General features: G+C 41.5%; 2 protein-coding genes across 2 annotated transcripts in view; both read left to right on the forward strand.

Moving 5' to 3' along the window:
* LOC126390675 (GTPase IMAP family member 4-like) overlaps window positions 1-656 on the forward strand; it is a 6,590-nt gene extending 5,934 nt beyond the window's left edge. The window contains exon 3 of the mRNA XM_050045078.1: window positions 1-656. This exon is cut by the window's left edge and continues 4 nt beyond it. Within this exon, the coding sequence (XP_049901035.1) occupies window positions 1-656 (656 nt within the window).
* Window positions 657-3,404: 2,748 nt separating this feature from the next.
* Window positions 3,405-14,733, forward strand: LOC126390606 (UPF0687 protein C20orf27 homolog). Its single transcript, XM_050044987.1, has 6 exons — window positions 3,405-3,555; window positions 8,187-8,267; window positions 9,550-9,683; window positions 9,971-10,124; window positions 11,507-11,632; window positions 11,882-14,733. The coding sequence occupies exons 2-6, from the start codon at window positions 8,249-8,251 to the stop codon at window positions 11,980-11,982; spliced, it is 534 nt and encodes a 177-aa protein (XP_049900944.1). The 5' UTR covers window positions 3,405-3,555; window positions 8,187-8,248; the 3' UTR covers window positions 11,983-14,733.
* The last annotated feature ends 142 nt before the right edge of the window (window positions 14,734-14,875 follow it).

Genomic DNA, 14,875 nt, shown 5'->3' on the forward strand with positions numbered 1-14,875 from the left:
CAGACAGATACAGCATGGTTCTCTTTACTCATGGTGACCTTCTTAAAGACACGACTATTGAGGACTTCTTGGTTGAAAGCCCTGACCTGCAGGAACTCGTGGCCAGATGTAATGGCCAGTACCATGTCTTCAATAATGAGAAAAAAGATCGTTCTCAGGTCACTGAGCTGCTCCAGAAGATCAGAAATATAGCCCAGATGAACGGAGGCAGCCACTACACCAACGAGATGTTCCAAGAGGCTGAGAGGATAATCGAAGAGGAGAAACAACGCATCCTGAGAGAGAAAGAAGAGCAGATACGCAGAGAAAGAGAGGAAGTGAAGAGGAAAATACAGGAGAAATATGAACAGCAGATGAGGAAAATGAATGAACAATTCCAGGCTGAGAGGGAGAGGGAGAGAAAACTGTTAGAGGAGGAGATGAAGAAGGCGAAGGAGGAGATGGATGAGGAGAGAAGGAGGGAAAGGGAAGAGAGAGCAGCAGAGAGACAGAGAGAAATAGAGGAGAATGAAGAGAATATGACAAACAGGATAAACGAATTAAAAGCAAACCATGCCGAAGAACTGAGAGACGAACTACAAAAATTGTCTGAAGAGTATAATAATATGGCTAGAGATGAAGCTGAAAAAAGATGTCCAACTTGTGTAATCTCATAAGTGGTTGGGTGTTGATCAAATTCATGTCAACCTTTTAGGAACTTCGAATCATCTGTTTAAATCATGGAGCTTAAATTATAGGCTAGCTGAGTGGGTGTTCTACTTAGTGTTCATTAAGATTTTAGTATTAAGTTTGTTCAATAATTACTGTGATTTTATATATATAACATATCACACATTTTATGCTTGAAAACAAGTTGGTGCAGATTGTCATAAACATTAAAATAAAAAGTTTTGTTTGTCTTCAAGAGTGAAGGATGCAAGGGGACGTAAGAGGACGGATGGGGAGTTTTACTAATGTTACCCAACTTTTACAGGATGAAGTTCTGTGTCTGTACATTTGCTTTTTAACAACTTTAATAAATGTCATATTCTGGGAAGTTTAAATGAGTGAAAGCCTGTGTTACTTACCAGGTCCAGTTGGCTTGAAGACCTTTGTTGCATGTCATCCTCCCTCTCATTGTCCCATCATTTACTGCCAACTACCATCTGTATGCTACTGAATAACTTATTCACAAAAAATAAAATTAAAATAAAATTGAACATACTTGTGATCTAATTTCTTCCCCTTTTAGCATATTTTTTTTATTTATTTACCAAAGTGAGTAGTAAAATACACACATAGATACACAAAAATACACAGGCTTTACACATAAATTTACATATTTATCTTTTTTTTTTAGGCTATTTATTTTAATGGCAAATGGATAATAAATGCTACCAAACAGCGGCACGAATCAAATAAAATTGATACAAATACATATAAAGGACACAAAATTGGGAGTAATTTTACTTTTCTCCATGGTTACCAAACATAATGACAGCTCCTTTTTTCTGCTGCAGAGAGGGAAGTGTGTCCCAAAGCTCACCGCTGCATTGACAGCCTACACCTTGATGTAGGGTGCTTCATTCAGCTATTAAGGTGACTACTAACAGACTGACACTCTGGGTCTGGTTTTGAAAAGGCCGATGCAGCAGTGGGTCCCAACCGGGTGGGCGTGACCCCCTCAAGCGTTGTTCACATTACACAATTTTCACTGCAATTTTGGCGTCGCAGAGGATCTTGAGAGCCACCTTGGGTCGGAGGTGAGTCGGCAGATAGTCTGCCACGACGAGTCCTCATGTGTAAACAAGCCTACGAGCAAGTCGCCCCCTCCTCTGTAACTGGGACTGGATATCTGGCATGCTAGAAAACTGGAGAAGTGTGACATGACTGACAAAGACCATCAGCCAATGAGAGGTGGGATACTTTATGTCCCACGTCAGCACGCAGGAGGACGGAAGAAATGTAAGGAGCACAAGCCGCAGGGTTGCCACTTGCCAGGTCCGCTTATTAGCCGTGACTGTGGGCTTGTTTCTAAAGTGGAGTTGCTTATTTGGGCTTGCTGTCTAAACGTCAGCTTTCTCTATACGTCTAATAAGTTATTTAAGTGCATGATAGTTGCTTCTTTTGGGCTTGTTTCCATAGCCCTGGTTGTCTGTTTCTCTCCCAAGATCTGGCAACACTGACAAGCCAGCAGGCAACAACAACAATGGCAGCATCCACAGGATCATGGGGAGTGTGTTGTGTTTTGACCCAGGCCCTGGAGGCAGATCTGATTCAACACTGGGAAGAATATCCATGCCTTTACGATGTGTCTCCTCCAAGTCTGATGACGTCACCGCGTTATCTGGGGCTCTGTCAGCAAGGGCTCGGTGGAGAAATCCTGTGGTGTGCACACACAGGTCGTAACGCAGTTGGCGAGACTCCCGCTGAAAGAAACACACATCGCCAGCGAGGTATGAACACTCAAAAGATTGCGATAGTCTCTGCAATGCAAAATCAGGGTGAAAATCTTGTAATGTGAACTAGACTTTAGAGGGGCGCCAAAGAGCCACGGGGGGTCACGAAGCCCTCTTGATTTTAAGGGGTGTAATTTTATAATAATAATAATAATAATAAATTTAATTTATAAAGCACTTTTCATTTATAAAAAAAATCTCAAAGTGCTTCAGCACACAGTAAAAAGGTAGATCAATTAAAACATGAAAACAAATTCAAAAAGTCCTAGGCCAAGTCAACAGATGACACATTTTAATGTATCATCTGTCGAAATTTAATTCATAGGCCTATATGTGTCAGAAACAAACACATTTAAGGGTTATGTTAAAAAGTTATTTATTTATTTAAAAAATAAATAAATGAATTAGTGTAGAAATTTTTTAAAATATGTATCTTGAGGATACAGGCGTGTGTAACAATGGTAAAAATATGGGTCCCTCATGAAAAAGGTTGGGAACCACTGCTATACAGTACACAGAATACATTTTGGCAGGATGTTGTGGAGCTCAAAGTGTTAACTGAACCAGCATTAGCATATGCACAACAGATAATTACTGTATATATAAAAAAGAAACATATTTTGAGAAACCAAGGTGTATCAGTACAAAATTCAATTATAGATTTAGGTTTCAGTGTGCCACCCCAAGATTATCACTGGCCCCATCCGGCGCCCCAATGGAAAATTCTGGGCGCGCCACTGGCCTGACAAAGTTGAGCCAAATGTGTCCAGGTAAGTGTGAGCTCAGATGTCCATGAACACCTCCGCAGAGGATGGTGACCTATGCTCTGGCGCCGCCCTCTGGCCAGACTGTATTTGACCACCGCACCGTCTGTGCAGTCTGTGTTTACTCGCGACGCAGACCAGACGCTACGCGCGTGTCCGCTCAGAAGGCACACGCCCGCGCGCATGAAACATGTTTGATCCCTCTCTCTGTCTCTACACCGCAGTTCCATTTTGGCAGCGCTTCATCAGGACAGATGCCGGTGTTTGTGCTCTGAGAGGAATAACGACATGTCATCGGTGATGTTATGAATGCAGAGAGACACTTCACACGTCCGGCACATCTACTCTGAACGGTATGTATGTGATTTCATTGGCTGGTCTGGCTTTAGGAGGGTTGCTGCAGGATGCTTATTGACGGGCGTGTATCTGTGTTGTGACCGGTCGCGAGAGTTTCATTTATTGATCCATATATAAAAATAAGGCTGTTTCACACCATCGTGCAAACACACCTTCATGCAAAAGGTGATGTGTTCAAGAGCTCAACGACTCAGGTCATGTCCGTGACGTAACGTTACAGTTGAGCAGGAGGGATGCACATTCAGTGTAAGCTAGGGTGTTGCCTTTCTCTCTCATCTCACTCCAGAAATGAGACATCATCCTCATTTAGCTCTTAATGACAGAGGCCCTTTACTTTAGCCTGAGTGAATCCAAAATGTTTTTATTTTTATCACATCTTTCAGGGGAACCTACTTGTTTGTTTCCTCTCTGTGGCAGCTGCAGTCGGTGCAGACACTCTGTGCTGTACATCATCCTGCCTGTCTGATTTCTGGGACACTGCAAGAGAAATACTAAATGTTAAAGTCTTAGTGTCTTGGAGGAATTCCCCCCCAAGGATGCATTTTTAGAAACCTCAGTGTGTGTAGGATTAAGGGGGATATATTGGCATAAATGGGGCCAGGTGCCTCCTGGGAGCCTACTGCTAGAGGTTTTCTGGGCTGACCCAGAACACGCTGGAGGGATTATATATCTCATCTGGCCTGGGGACGCCTTGGATTCCCCCTGGAGGAGCTGGGAAGCGCTGCTGGGGAGAGGGATGTCTGGAGTTACTCGCTCAGCCTGCTGCCCCAATGACCTGGATAAGTGGATGAATATGGATGGATGGATGGATGGAGGGATGATTGGATACCGGCAAAAATGGAATCTAATAGGGAAAGTGTGCTATTTTTAGACAAGGCAAGGCAGCTTTATTGGTATAGCACATTTCATACACCAGGACAAACGAAACACTGGCTCTAGATAAGGCCAGTTTCCTTGTCAGCCACTGTAGATAACAACCCCTCTGCAAGAAGAGCATCGGAAAAACCACAGATTATTTTAACGTGAAACTGCTTTTTCATTGTTGAAGTGGTTAAAATCAACAGGCTCACTTAGTTTGTAGAGGAAGAGACCTCTGCAGAGAATTAAGCTTCCACTAAAAACCTTCTCAACAATTAACACTGAAGGAATCCTAGCCAGGAGAGGTTTCAGCTGGTTGCAATCTGCAATCCTCACCACTAGATGGCACTAAATCCCCCTAAATGTTACACACTGGACCTTTAACAGCTAAAGTGACAATTTTAGATCTTTAAAAAAACTGAACTCTCAGATCAGGGGTTCTCAAAGTTTTGAGAGATGAGTGAGCACCATTTTAGAGAGCCAGCATTTGAGGGCCAGACAGGAAAAGTGCACACACACACTATGACATTTTATTTTATGACATTTACTAACACTTAACAAAAACTGTCACTGTAACACTTTTAAATACATTTCAAAGTAATGAAATAGCAAGACTGTACAACAGCACAAGCAATGTGCTGCTGGGGTACGTACAGCAACACCACTGGTAAAAACCACATGCAGAATTGCAGTATACCGTGAAACTAGAACAGGTGGTAATATTAACTTCAGACGGCCTTGTGTGGTTGCCTTTCGTAGCATATTGTGTCCTCCTCAATATTTATTATAATTACTGCCCAGGCCTTCACCAAAAAACATACATCTTACATACATTACATCATTACCGTGTCATGATTTCTGTTTTTTCCAAATGTATTTTTATCTCTTTGAGCACCACATGCCGAATGCAGTCTAGTTCAGTTATATTCAAGAGCTAATAGACATCTCTACAACGATATCCCCAACACTCAGCAACTCACACCTGAATATTCTAGATTGATAAATAGCACCACAGGTAAGAGGAAAAAGGTATTTTTGGTTTAAGGGTGAACTGTCCCTTTAAGGCCTCAGTATGCTTCAGATGATGTGTGATCGGACCACATCTAAAGGCGAAGCTTATTTCTGTTCCAAAGGGACACACTCAAAGACAGGATAAAAAATCTGCTGTCTTAGCATCCTCCCGGCTGCATACCTCCGCCACTATGATCTGTCTCCAGGGAGAAGGCTGCACACTTTAAAGAGTCTCTCCTCGAAGGTATGGCATTGCTGTTGTGTGAGGAATGAAAAAACAAACACTTCCAGGGTCGGAAAGAGGGATACAGACACTGTAAGATGATTGACAGGTACTTTGTTTGAAGCTTTACAGCTTTACTACAATGTAAGCAACAAAGTGACTGTGAGACTATCTTATGGTAATTTTCAGTAGCTCGTTTATTTTGTGAACACCTGTGCAGATATCCTTTTTTCTAAATGTTGGGTTATTTTAGTTTTTTCTTATGTAGGCCACCCTTTTTACCAAGGGAGCTATCACTGAGAGCAAAACAGTAATGCTCTCTTTTTCAGGAACACTCTATTTACATTCACACACACAAGCCGCCCAGGACAACCACAGTCTGATCTGTTGGCTAATCGGCAGCTCCCCTAGAGCGGTTAGGGGTTAAGGGATTTGCTAAAAGGAACAGGAACCTACAAAATGACCATTTGTTTATCAGGTAGTCATGCCATGGTACCTAGAATTCACAAAGAAAACGTTGGTTTTCTTGCATGCCTAAAGGAGAACATGTTGATTTATTGATTGATTGGGGACCATGTTAAACAACAGGAAAATTATATATCAAAACATTCGTATACAAACTCACACAACTCTTGCAGTAAAATCCAAGTCTCATTTATCCAGCCGTATTCTCCGCTAAAAAAATCTTCATATTGGTGTCTGGCTTTTAAGAGAGCGTAGTAAGATTTATGCATGTGTTTGTGAAGTACCAACACATTCTCACTCCGACCTCGTCACATATCGACGTTAGGTCATGGACCTTCCATATCCAGATACGATGTGAAAGGTACCCTGGGTGCGTTGGTTATTGATGTTCTAGGACGCCGAGTCAAGTTCTGCCTGTTACAGGTATTGCCTTCTGTTAATACACTCTTCCGTTTTCACAGGAAATTCACCGTTCCATACTGTGTCTTTCAAAATAAACGCACTACGTCAGTACAACAATGCAAATTGCCGGGTTTTTTTTCCCTCCAACAACTAACACACAAGGTTGGGTTTAGGCAACAAAAGCAAGTGGTTAGGTTTAGGAAAAAAGAACAGGGTTTGGCTTTGTAACCTTACAGTATGTGAATACCGCTCTCCCGGGTAAAAGTTGGTGATGTTGGACAAATCCATCACAACTCCCGCCCACCATACTTGGACTTTCGCTGCCTTAACTTCCGTTCTTGTCCCGCCACGTATCCCCCTGACGCCACAGAGAGCCTTTAAACAGTAACGGTGACTGGCCGCATCATGTTGATGTCAAAGGTTGGCTTTTTTCGTCGCTGCAAGCCACTGCTCTACCTCCAGATTTCGATGACTTCAGAGTGAGGCTGGGTTGGAAGCACTGAGTGTTGGAGCAACAATAACATTCTTTGTATTGGTTTTGATTCATGTTTAACTAATCGTGACTAGATGTAAATGGATGCAGTTTTGTTGTCTGTACACGGGGTGGCGCACTTGAGCAGGAAAATGCAGGTAATATGGGAAAGGTGCAGGTGATGAGCAGCAGGTGTGTGGCAGGGTAAGCAAACAGATTTTTGACCATGAAGTGTGGTAGCATTAAGAGTTTGTAGCATGGAAACTAGAACAGTTGAATGGAAACTTGGACACTTATCTGTGATTAACTCTGAAACTGTTAAGTGGAAACCTACCTAAGATGAATTATGGACAGGCGATATTTTACCTGTGTGAAGGTGAGCACATGTGAAAATACATGGGTCATTGCACTCAAAGAAACCGGATGAATTGGACACTGGTTTATTGTTGTTGCCCAGAACATGGATCCGAAAAGTTCTCCCCGTTTGCCCCTCAGAGCCTTTAGTGTCACGTTTTGTTTTATTGAAATACTCTACACTGAGCATATGACTGGATAAATGAGACTTGGATTATACTGTACTAGTTGTGTTAGAGTTTGTGAACAGATGTCTTGATATAGTTTTGCTGTTGTAAATGTGGTCCCCTGTCAATCAATCAAAACATCAATATGTTCGTTTTCCGTGGAGGCGTGCAAGAAAAACAAAGCTTTCTTCACAAATTCAACATAACACAGAGTGACTAACTGATATACGAATGGTCATTTGTGGGTGAATTATTCCTTTAAGGGCACTTTAGGGATGGTAATGAGGGAGGGGCAGGTGCTGTTCTTTCACTTTCCTCACCCAGATTCATCCTGTGAGTTCGGGGAAAGAGCTGCCAACCTTCCGCTCACAATCCTGCTTCTGTAAGAAAACTGAAATTCTGTTCACAAGCTATGCAGTTCATTTCCATGTCAGCATATTTTCCTTCATGGATTTAACAGATCAATACAGTATTGACGTCCAGCGGAGCACTGTGATATCGATACCCCCTGTGCCATCTCTTATAAAGCCCAGCACAGAGAGAAGACCCCAGACTTCAAGACTCTGTATTTTCTTTAATAAATAATGCAACATCAAGCTGACACTGTCAGACCTAACAAGTGTGGCACTGTCTCTCTCTGTGCTCCTCTCTTTCATTGTCTGTCCTCGAACTCAGGAGGTCAGTGATGACATCACTCGGGTATTATCTGACACTTCCCATTTCCTAACCACATTACCATGGCAACAGGAAGAAAAGGTAAGTTCAACACTGCCCATGTGCGCCTGTGTGTTTGAGTGCTACAGTTGACTTGCAGTAGTTTGGCCTTCATACAGTTACGTCTGTAAACCTACAAGATGAACTTTGGACATTGTATTCAGGAATCCACAGGAAACAAGCATGTCAGTGATGAGTCACAGAGAAAAGGAGGGCAGCTGTTGAATTCATCCTTTAAAATATTTTCACTGTTTTTTTGAATCTCTTTTATTGATAAGTCTAATAACTTACAGATTCCTTTATTCCACTGAACTCCATGGCCTATTTTTTTTATTTTATTTTTGTTTATTACTCATTTATTTATGTGTCTACATGTTGCTGTATGTTATAGTATGTGTGCAAGGCAAACTGTTCAAACAAATCCCCTCTGGTTGGATTAATAAAGTTGCCTGAATCTGAATGCAGAAAAACACATTACATCATCTCAATATTCTGCATTGATGGTTCCCATCCTTTTTGCTTAGTAGTTTAGACAATGAAATTATATGACACACACTTCATTGTGTTTCACATTGTCATTACTGAGGAATTTGTGTAGATTGCTGAGCAAAAATAATCCTTTGTAAAATCAGACCGCAGCACCACAAAACAGCCAGATGTCACAGGTTAAGTACTTTGTCCTCAAAGCATTGCATCTGTGTGTCTGATGATGTAACACACCCTCGAGCCTCCACTGCTGGGCAACAGTTTACTGCACAGCTCCCAGCAGTATTACTACGTGACATTTTCTCAGTTAACTCAATATATTTTGAAATTTAACATGTCAACAGTGAGTGGGGGAGACAATTTAGCCCTCAGGCCCTATAACAAACCAGGGACTGTGCTTTCAGTGTCTGACTGCTGTGCCTGCACCACAAGTTAGACATGCCAGCCACTCTCATGTCTGTGCTGTTTTTGGGCAAGAATTTCCTGACTTACAGGAACTTATTAAATATTTATAAAAACACATTGCTGCTTTTGCTTTTCTGCAACATCTAACAGTAACAGAGCAGCTACCATCATCAGAATATACATAACTTTATGTTGGTCATTGGTGAGGGACAGGATGGTTATATCTCTGCTCTGCTTTATGAGAAATGTTTCTAGAAATATTATATTTGTTATTTTAATTTTAGTTAATTTATGTGGAATGGGGTCCACATAAGTAAATACATAAATCTGCAGTTGATATGATGTCGTACTTAGCCATTATTTTCATTACATCTCTATAATTGTGCTGTGGTTGCTAGATAATTTAAAACCTTTGTTTTCTCTCTGTCACCAGGCTCCACCTCAAAGGCTGGCGGTGTACGTTTCCCTGACGACGACGAGCCCCCTGGCTCTCCAACACGGAAAGATGAGTCAAACCTCTGTTCTCTCATCGCTATCCAGGAGAAGGATGGCAGCTACTTGGTCAAGGTGTGTCTGTGTGCCATATGGATGTAGCTATAATCAGTGTTCTTATAATAAGACTGTATATAGTGACAATGTGACAACAATGTGACCATTAGATGATCATAGTGATAAATCTAGAAAGAATATCACCTGAATCTGCAGCTCCTCTCAGTTTACAGAGCTTTACAATGAGTTTCAGTTCACTGTATAGCAGCCTGGTTGCAGCTTCACTGTTCTGGTTCACTCTCAGAAAATACCCTATAAACTCTCTCCTTTACTCTTTGCCTCTACTCTGTTGTTCCTCTGTCCAGGCTGGTTTCCTCAAGAGCCACCAGTGTTACGAGATTGTCTTCACCGTCCCAGATGTCCCCACACTGGGAAAAGAGCTCTCCTGCCTTCCTTCCTCTTCTCCATCTCGGAGGTTCCCCAACCTCCGGGTCCATCGTATTAACTCCACACTGGAGGGTAAATCCAGCAGTACACATCTACAGTGTCTGTGAATGTCAGCTGATTTTATGTATATTTTTGTAATACAAAAATGACAAAGTGAGAACATTTAATAACAGCGTGCATAGTTTATCCACTAGAAAGCACTGACAACATGTCCTGCTCAGTATGTATTTTGGTCACAATTCTTTAAAGGTCCAGGGTGTAGGATTTAGAGCATCCATTGGCAGAAATGGTTTATAATATTCCTAAGTGCATTTTCATTTGTTTATAATCAATTGAAAATCAGAATCATTGCATTTCTGTTACCTTAGAATGAGCTGTTTATATCTACATACAGAGTGGGTCCACTCCCACAGTGTCTGCCATGTTGTTTTACAGTAGCCCAGAATGGAAAAACAGAACAGAGCCATTCATGTTTTTGTTGCAGCCACCATATTTCTCCTAAAGGCTTAGCATACCTGAGAAGTCTCAGTTCTGCAAACATATACTTGCTAGAGCTCTGATGGGGCCCAAAATCAGGCCCAACCCTACATGAAGCTGCACAGTTTCTGACCAAGCCTGACCCGAGCCTGACCCACGGCAGCAGTTTTGGGCCTGAGTCTGATAAAAACTCAAATTTCTACATTAAAAGAGATGTAATTTTTTTTAAAAATTAAACCATTTATTACAAGCTAAGGTCTGGTGCATGACAGGTTCGCCAGAATAGACTGTACCCCTTGGTGCATCCAGTGCGCACGGCGAGCCATGGCAATGTAGCATGCAGATGATGATTCAGTTCAATTCAATTTTATTTATAAAGTCCAATATCACCTGATTTAAGCCTGGGGGTGGAAATTTCTTTTCTACAGCTTAGCCCGGCCCAAATCCGGCAGGTCGGGTCAGGCCCAGTCGGGCTCATACAGAGAATCAGAGCTTTAAGTCTTGATTAGCATTAGAATCTTAATCTCTCTTTCTTTGTTCCAGTTTTCAGATACCCTGTGTACAATATTTAGTACCACCTGGGAGTGTGGTCCAGGCGCATTGGGTTTGATAATCTTATGGGACAAATATGTTCCATACAGCTCAGGAGACACTGCTTTGATGCAGAGCTGAGTCAGCAATATCCTGCACAAAAACGTGCATCTGAAGCAAAAGTAGAAAATGCAGCTCTGCTCTGTCAGCACTTTGTCTGTCTGACGACACAGTTTCTCTCTCGTCCTATCTTTTCTTCTTTATCTGTCTCGTAGTATCACTTCCCTCGCTTCCTCCTTTTATGTCAATCCAGTTGTGCTCTCCTGATTGCCTTGATAAGGCTCTTTCCAAACCACTGAATTAAAGGGGCTACACAAAAATACAAGTAAAAAACAAACTAGTGTTAGTAAATGTATGTGTTGATGAACCCTCTCCCCCTCTTACAGGAGGTGTAAAGGTAACATGTGAGTACAGGACTCACCAGGAGGGGGTGCTGCAGGAGGAGATCACTCTGGTAACCAGAGGGAAAAAAGGCAGCACTCTGAAGGTCAGATTCCAGGCCAAAGTCATTGGTATGTGCTAGCACACACACACACACACACACACACAGTGAAATATATTTCCAAGAATATGTTACTGATGTAAGTGACCATGGTCTAAGCACCATAATTGATTAACCAGTGTCCTCACATAGAAAATAACGGACAAAGACTGTGTTAACGCAGCTCTGACTAAGCCTGACACCTGAACTAGTGTAATACCATTTTTTTCTTCTTAATGTGTCTCATCTTGCCCTCATCCCTTTCTCTTCCTCTGCACAGATCCACATCACGGGACTCCCATGCTGCTGGACGGGGTGAGGTGCCTGGGTTCTCAGAGAGACGCCCGCACGAGGCACAGCAGCAGCCGTGAGAGGATATGACGCAAACATACACGCGTGATGTACATGTTTCTACAACAGTGATATTCAGTCAGAGCTCTGGGTGACAATCAAATGTATAGATAGTCATGTGCCTCTGTTTTTTGAAGATACAGTAAAGCAACACTCAACACAAGCCAGCTTACACATCACGCACACACACATACTCACCAAGCCACGTCCTGTTAAAACAAAAGTCAAAATCAGTACCACACATTTAGTAATAGACTGTAAAGTAACTGCAAATAAATACATTATCATTTTACAGCAGTGCAACCAAGGAAAACTCAGATATTGACTCGTAATGTCCCCCGTCCCTTAACTGTGTGCACCACATATAAGAACTCTCATCAGCACAAAGTACATTTAACTGTTTGTGGTCCTTATCAAGAAAAATCGTAGACTTGCACAAGATAATGGTATAATGATCAATGATATTCAGTCTTTTCACAAAACTTTAATGGTGGTTTCATGAGTGTTGCTGATCAAAGCCAGGCATTTCTCTGTTTTCTTCAGTGGCTTCAAAACCAGAGCCAGGTGGACTGGAGACACTCACATTTCTTAGGTCTTCTCTTAAGTTGATTACCTTCAGGCAGTTCATCTTGAAATTCAAAATCAATCAAATCACAACATTAGAATCAAGTCGATTTCCGGTTTGCAGGTCTGGTCTGTTGTATGAGCTCAAACCAGTTAGATTTTTTGCAAATACGTAAAAAGCGCTGTCCTAACTAGCTTTGAGTGATGTAGTGTGCCATTTTGAGCTGAACTTTTGTCAGACACCCTGTTTCTTTTTATTCCTGTCGCTCACTTTGAAAGCACTGGAATAGACAAGGAATGGCTGATCTTTAAGAAGCTGAAATGAGGAGTTATCTATACAAAAAACATCAAAAAGATAACTAAGGGACCAGCTGACAGATGGGGGATCGCCATGGAGCTGGAAGTTTCTGGTAAATGACCATCGCTGATAACAAGCTAGGCTACTTGCCGTTGGCTACTTGTATGTCATTTCCAGTAAATATCACAATATCAAACTCATGTTTTCTAAAAAGTATAAACATAGGAGGATAGCAAGTACTCACCCATCTTTAAGAGTGGTTATGTCTCCAGTCTGATCTCAAAGCATACAGCTATGTGCTACGTAGCTATGTGGTGTGTTTACATGACGTAACAGAGGTGCATAATAAGGGATTCACTGTGGACAGGGAGCTCCAATGTTGCATGATGTGACATGATAGTTGGGCGCTTGTTTGCTGTTAGGACACAGTGTCATTACATTCCACTTGGGAGCGGTGGCTGAGTCAACACCTCATGGTAACTTTCAGTGCGCCATCCAGGATTTGAATCGATATCGAACCAGTTTGAAAATTTCTACACAGCCCAGCCCTACCCAACATAGAAGTAATTCAAATCTATGAGACGTAGTTTACAGGGTTTGTGCACGACAATGCGTTTGCTACTGTTTCCCACGGCTGCCACCAAATATTTTAACAGAGTACACCTTATTATTGCATTGTACTATTTTGATAAATCATGCAAGAAAATTGATTCCACCTTTTTTCATTGGCACTGTTTGCAATAAGAGCCACGTGTGACTGCTCAGCAGCTTTCCTAACCAATCCACCTGTCTGCCATCACACTGCACTATCAGGTGACATGATGGTGTGTTATTGTTGTATTTCTAAATAGCCATAAATGAAAAGAGAGATCATGAGGATTTCCCATATAACTACATAACCCGATGTTTGTATTTTAACTATAGCTTAAAAATTAATTAGTTAAAGCACAATACCGAATACATATTTTAATGTGTCATCTTGAAAAGCAGAAAGTGTTTAATATGAGTGTTTACTACTATACTTAGACCATGAAATATAAAATTTGTGGTGTAAAATCTGAACAGAGGAAAAAAAATCTCTTTTTCTCTGATTGGGCAAGAAATGCTAATATTATCATCATCATCATGTTTCTGCAAATCTTTAGCATGTTCTCATTCACAGGGCGCTAAATAAGACTGCTTTGCCACACCCCTTAGCTTGTGATATAGGCACCAAAGCACCCTTGTGTGTCTTTATAAGACAACGTGGGCTCTCGAGTAACTCCACTGTAAACCCATCTGTGGTAATACTTGATGCTAAGACCAGCTGATGGAGTATAAAGCACGAGAAAGTCAGCGTAAGGCAGAAAGGAAGGGAAATGGATGGGTCCAACAAAAAAGGACTTCATTCCCTTGTGAAAGCAGAAGTCAGTGTTGTTTTAACTTAATGTTACGTCACTTAAGTCCCAACAGTACATCCCGACTGTACGACCCGACTGCGTGTCCCATGTAAAACCAAATTCAGTCATGTCACGCACTGAGGTCAATCAGGTGACACATTTACGTGATGTTACATTAAGTAAAAAACATACTTATTTTCACCCAAAACATGACCCCCCCCCCCTAACCTTAACTATAACTGTTTGTCATCATTAACCACATGTTACAATGTGTTTCAGGTCTGTGTCACATGGATACGCTAAAGGTTGCCCTTTGTGTCGCTATTAGATGCTGAGGCACGTGACAAAGCGTCTGTATTCACAACCTGCTAAGAAGTTAAAATCTTTTATAACTAAGGAGTTTATTGCATCATGTGTTAAGTAAATCAATGCTTATTCGCCTTAACCATCTATTTATTTTTTAAATTGTTATCAGCATAGCCTTCTTCATGTGTCTTATAACAGCTCATATCAGCAAATGCTACAATAATATGTCAATCATTTTGAATATACTGTTAATGCTGTAACAGAAAAAGACTGCAGAGTTTTTACCCTTTATTTGCATGCTACTGTTTGTCACTAAGTGTAACCAAATCCTGACCAAATAACTAAGACAGGCCATGTGAATTATAAACCAATAGAG

This window comes from Epinephelus moara, chromosome 5 (genome assembly GCF_006386435.1).
Source record: "Epinephelus moara isolate mb chromosome 5, YSFRI_EMoa_1.0, whole genome shotgun sequence".
Classification (NCBI taxonomy): domain Eukaryota; kingdom Metazoa; phylum Chordata; class Actinopteri; order Perciformes; family Serranidae; genus Epinephelus; species Epinephelus moara.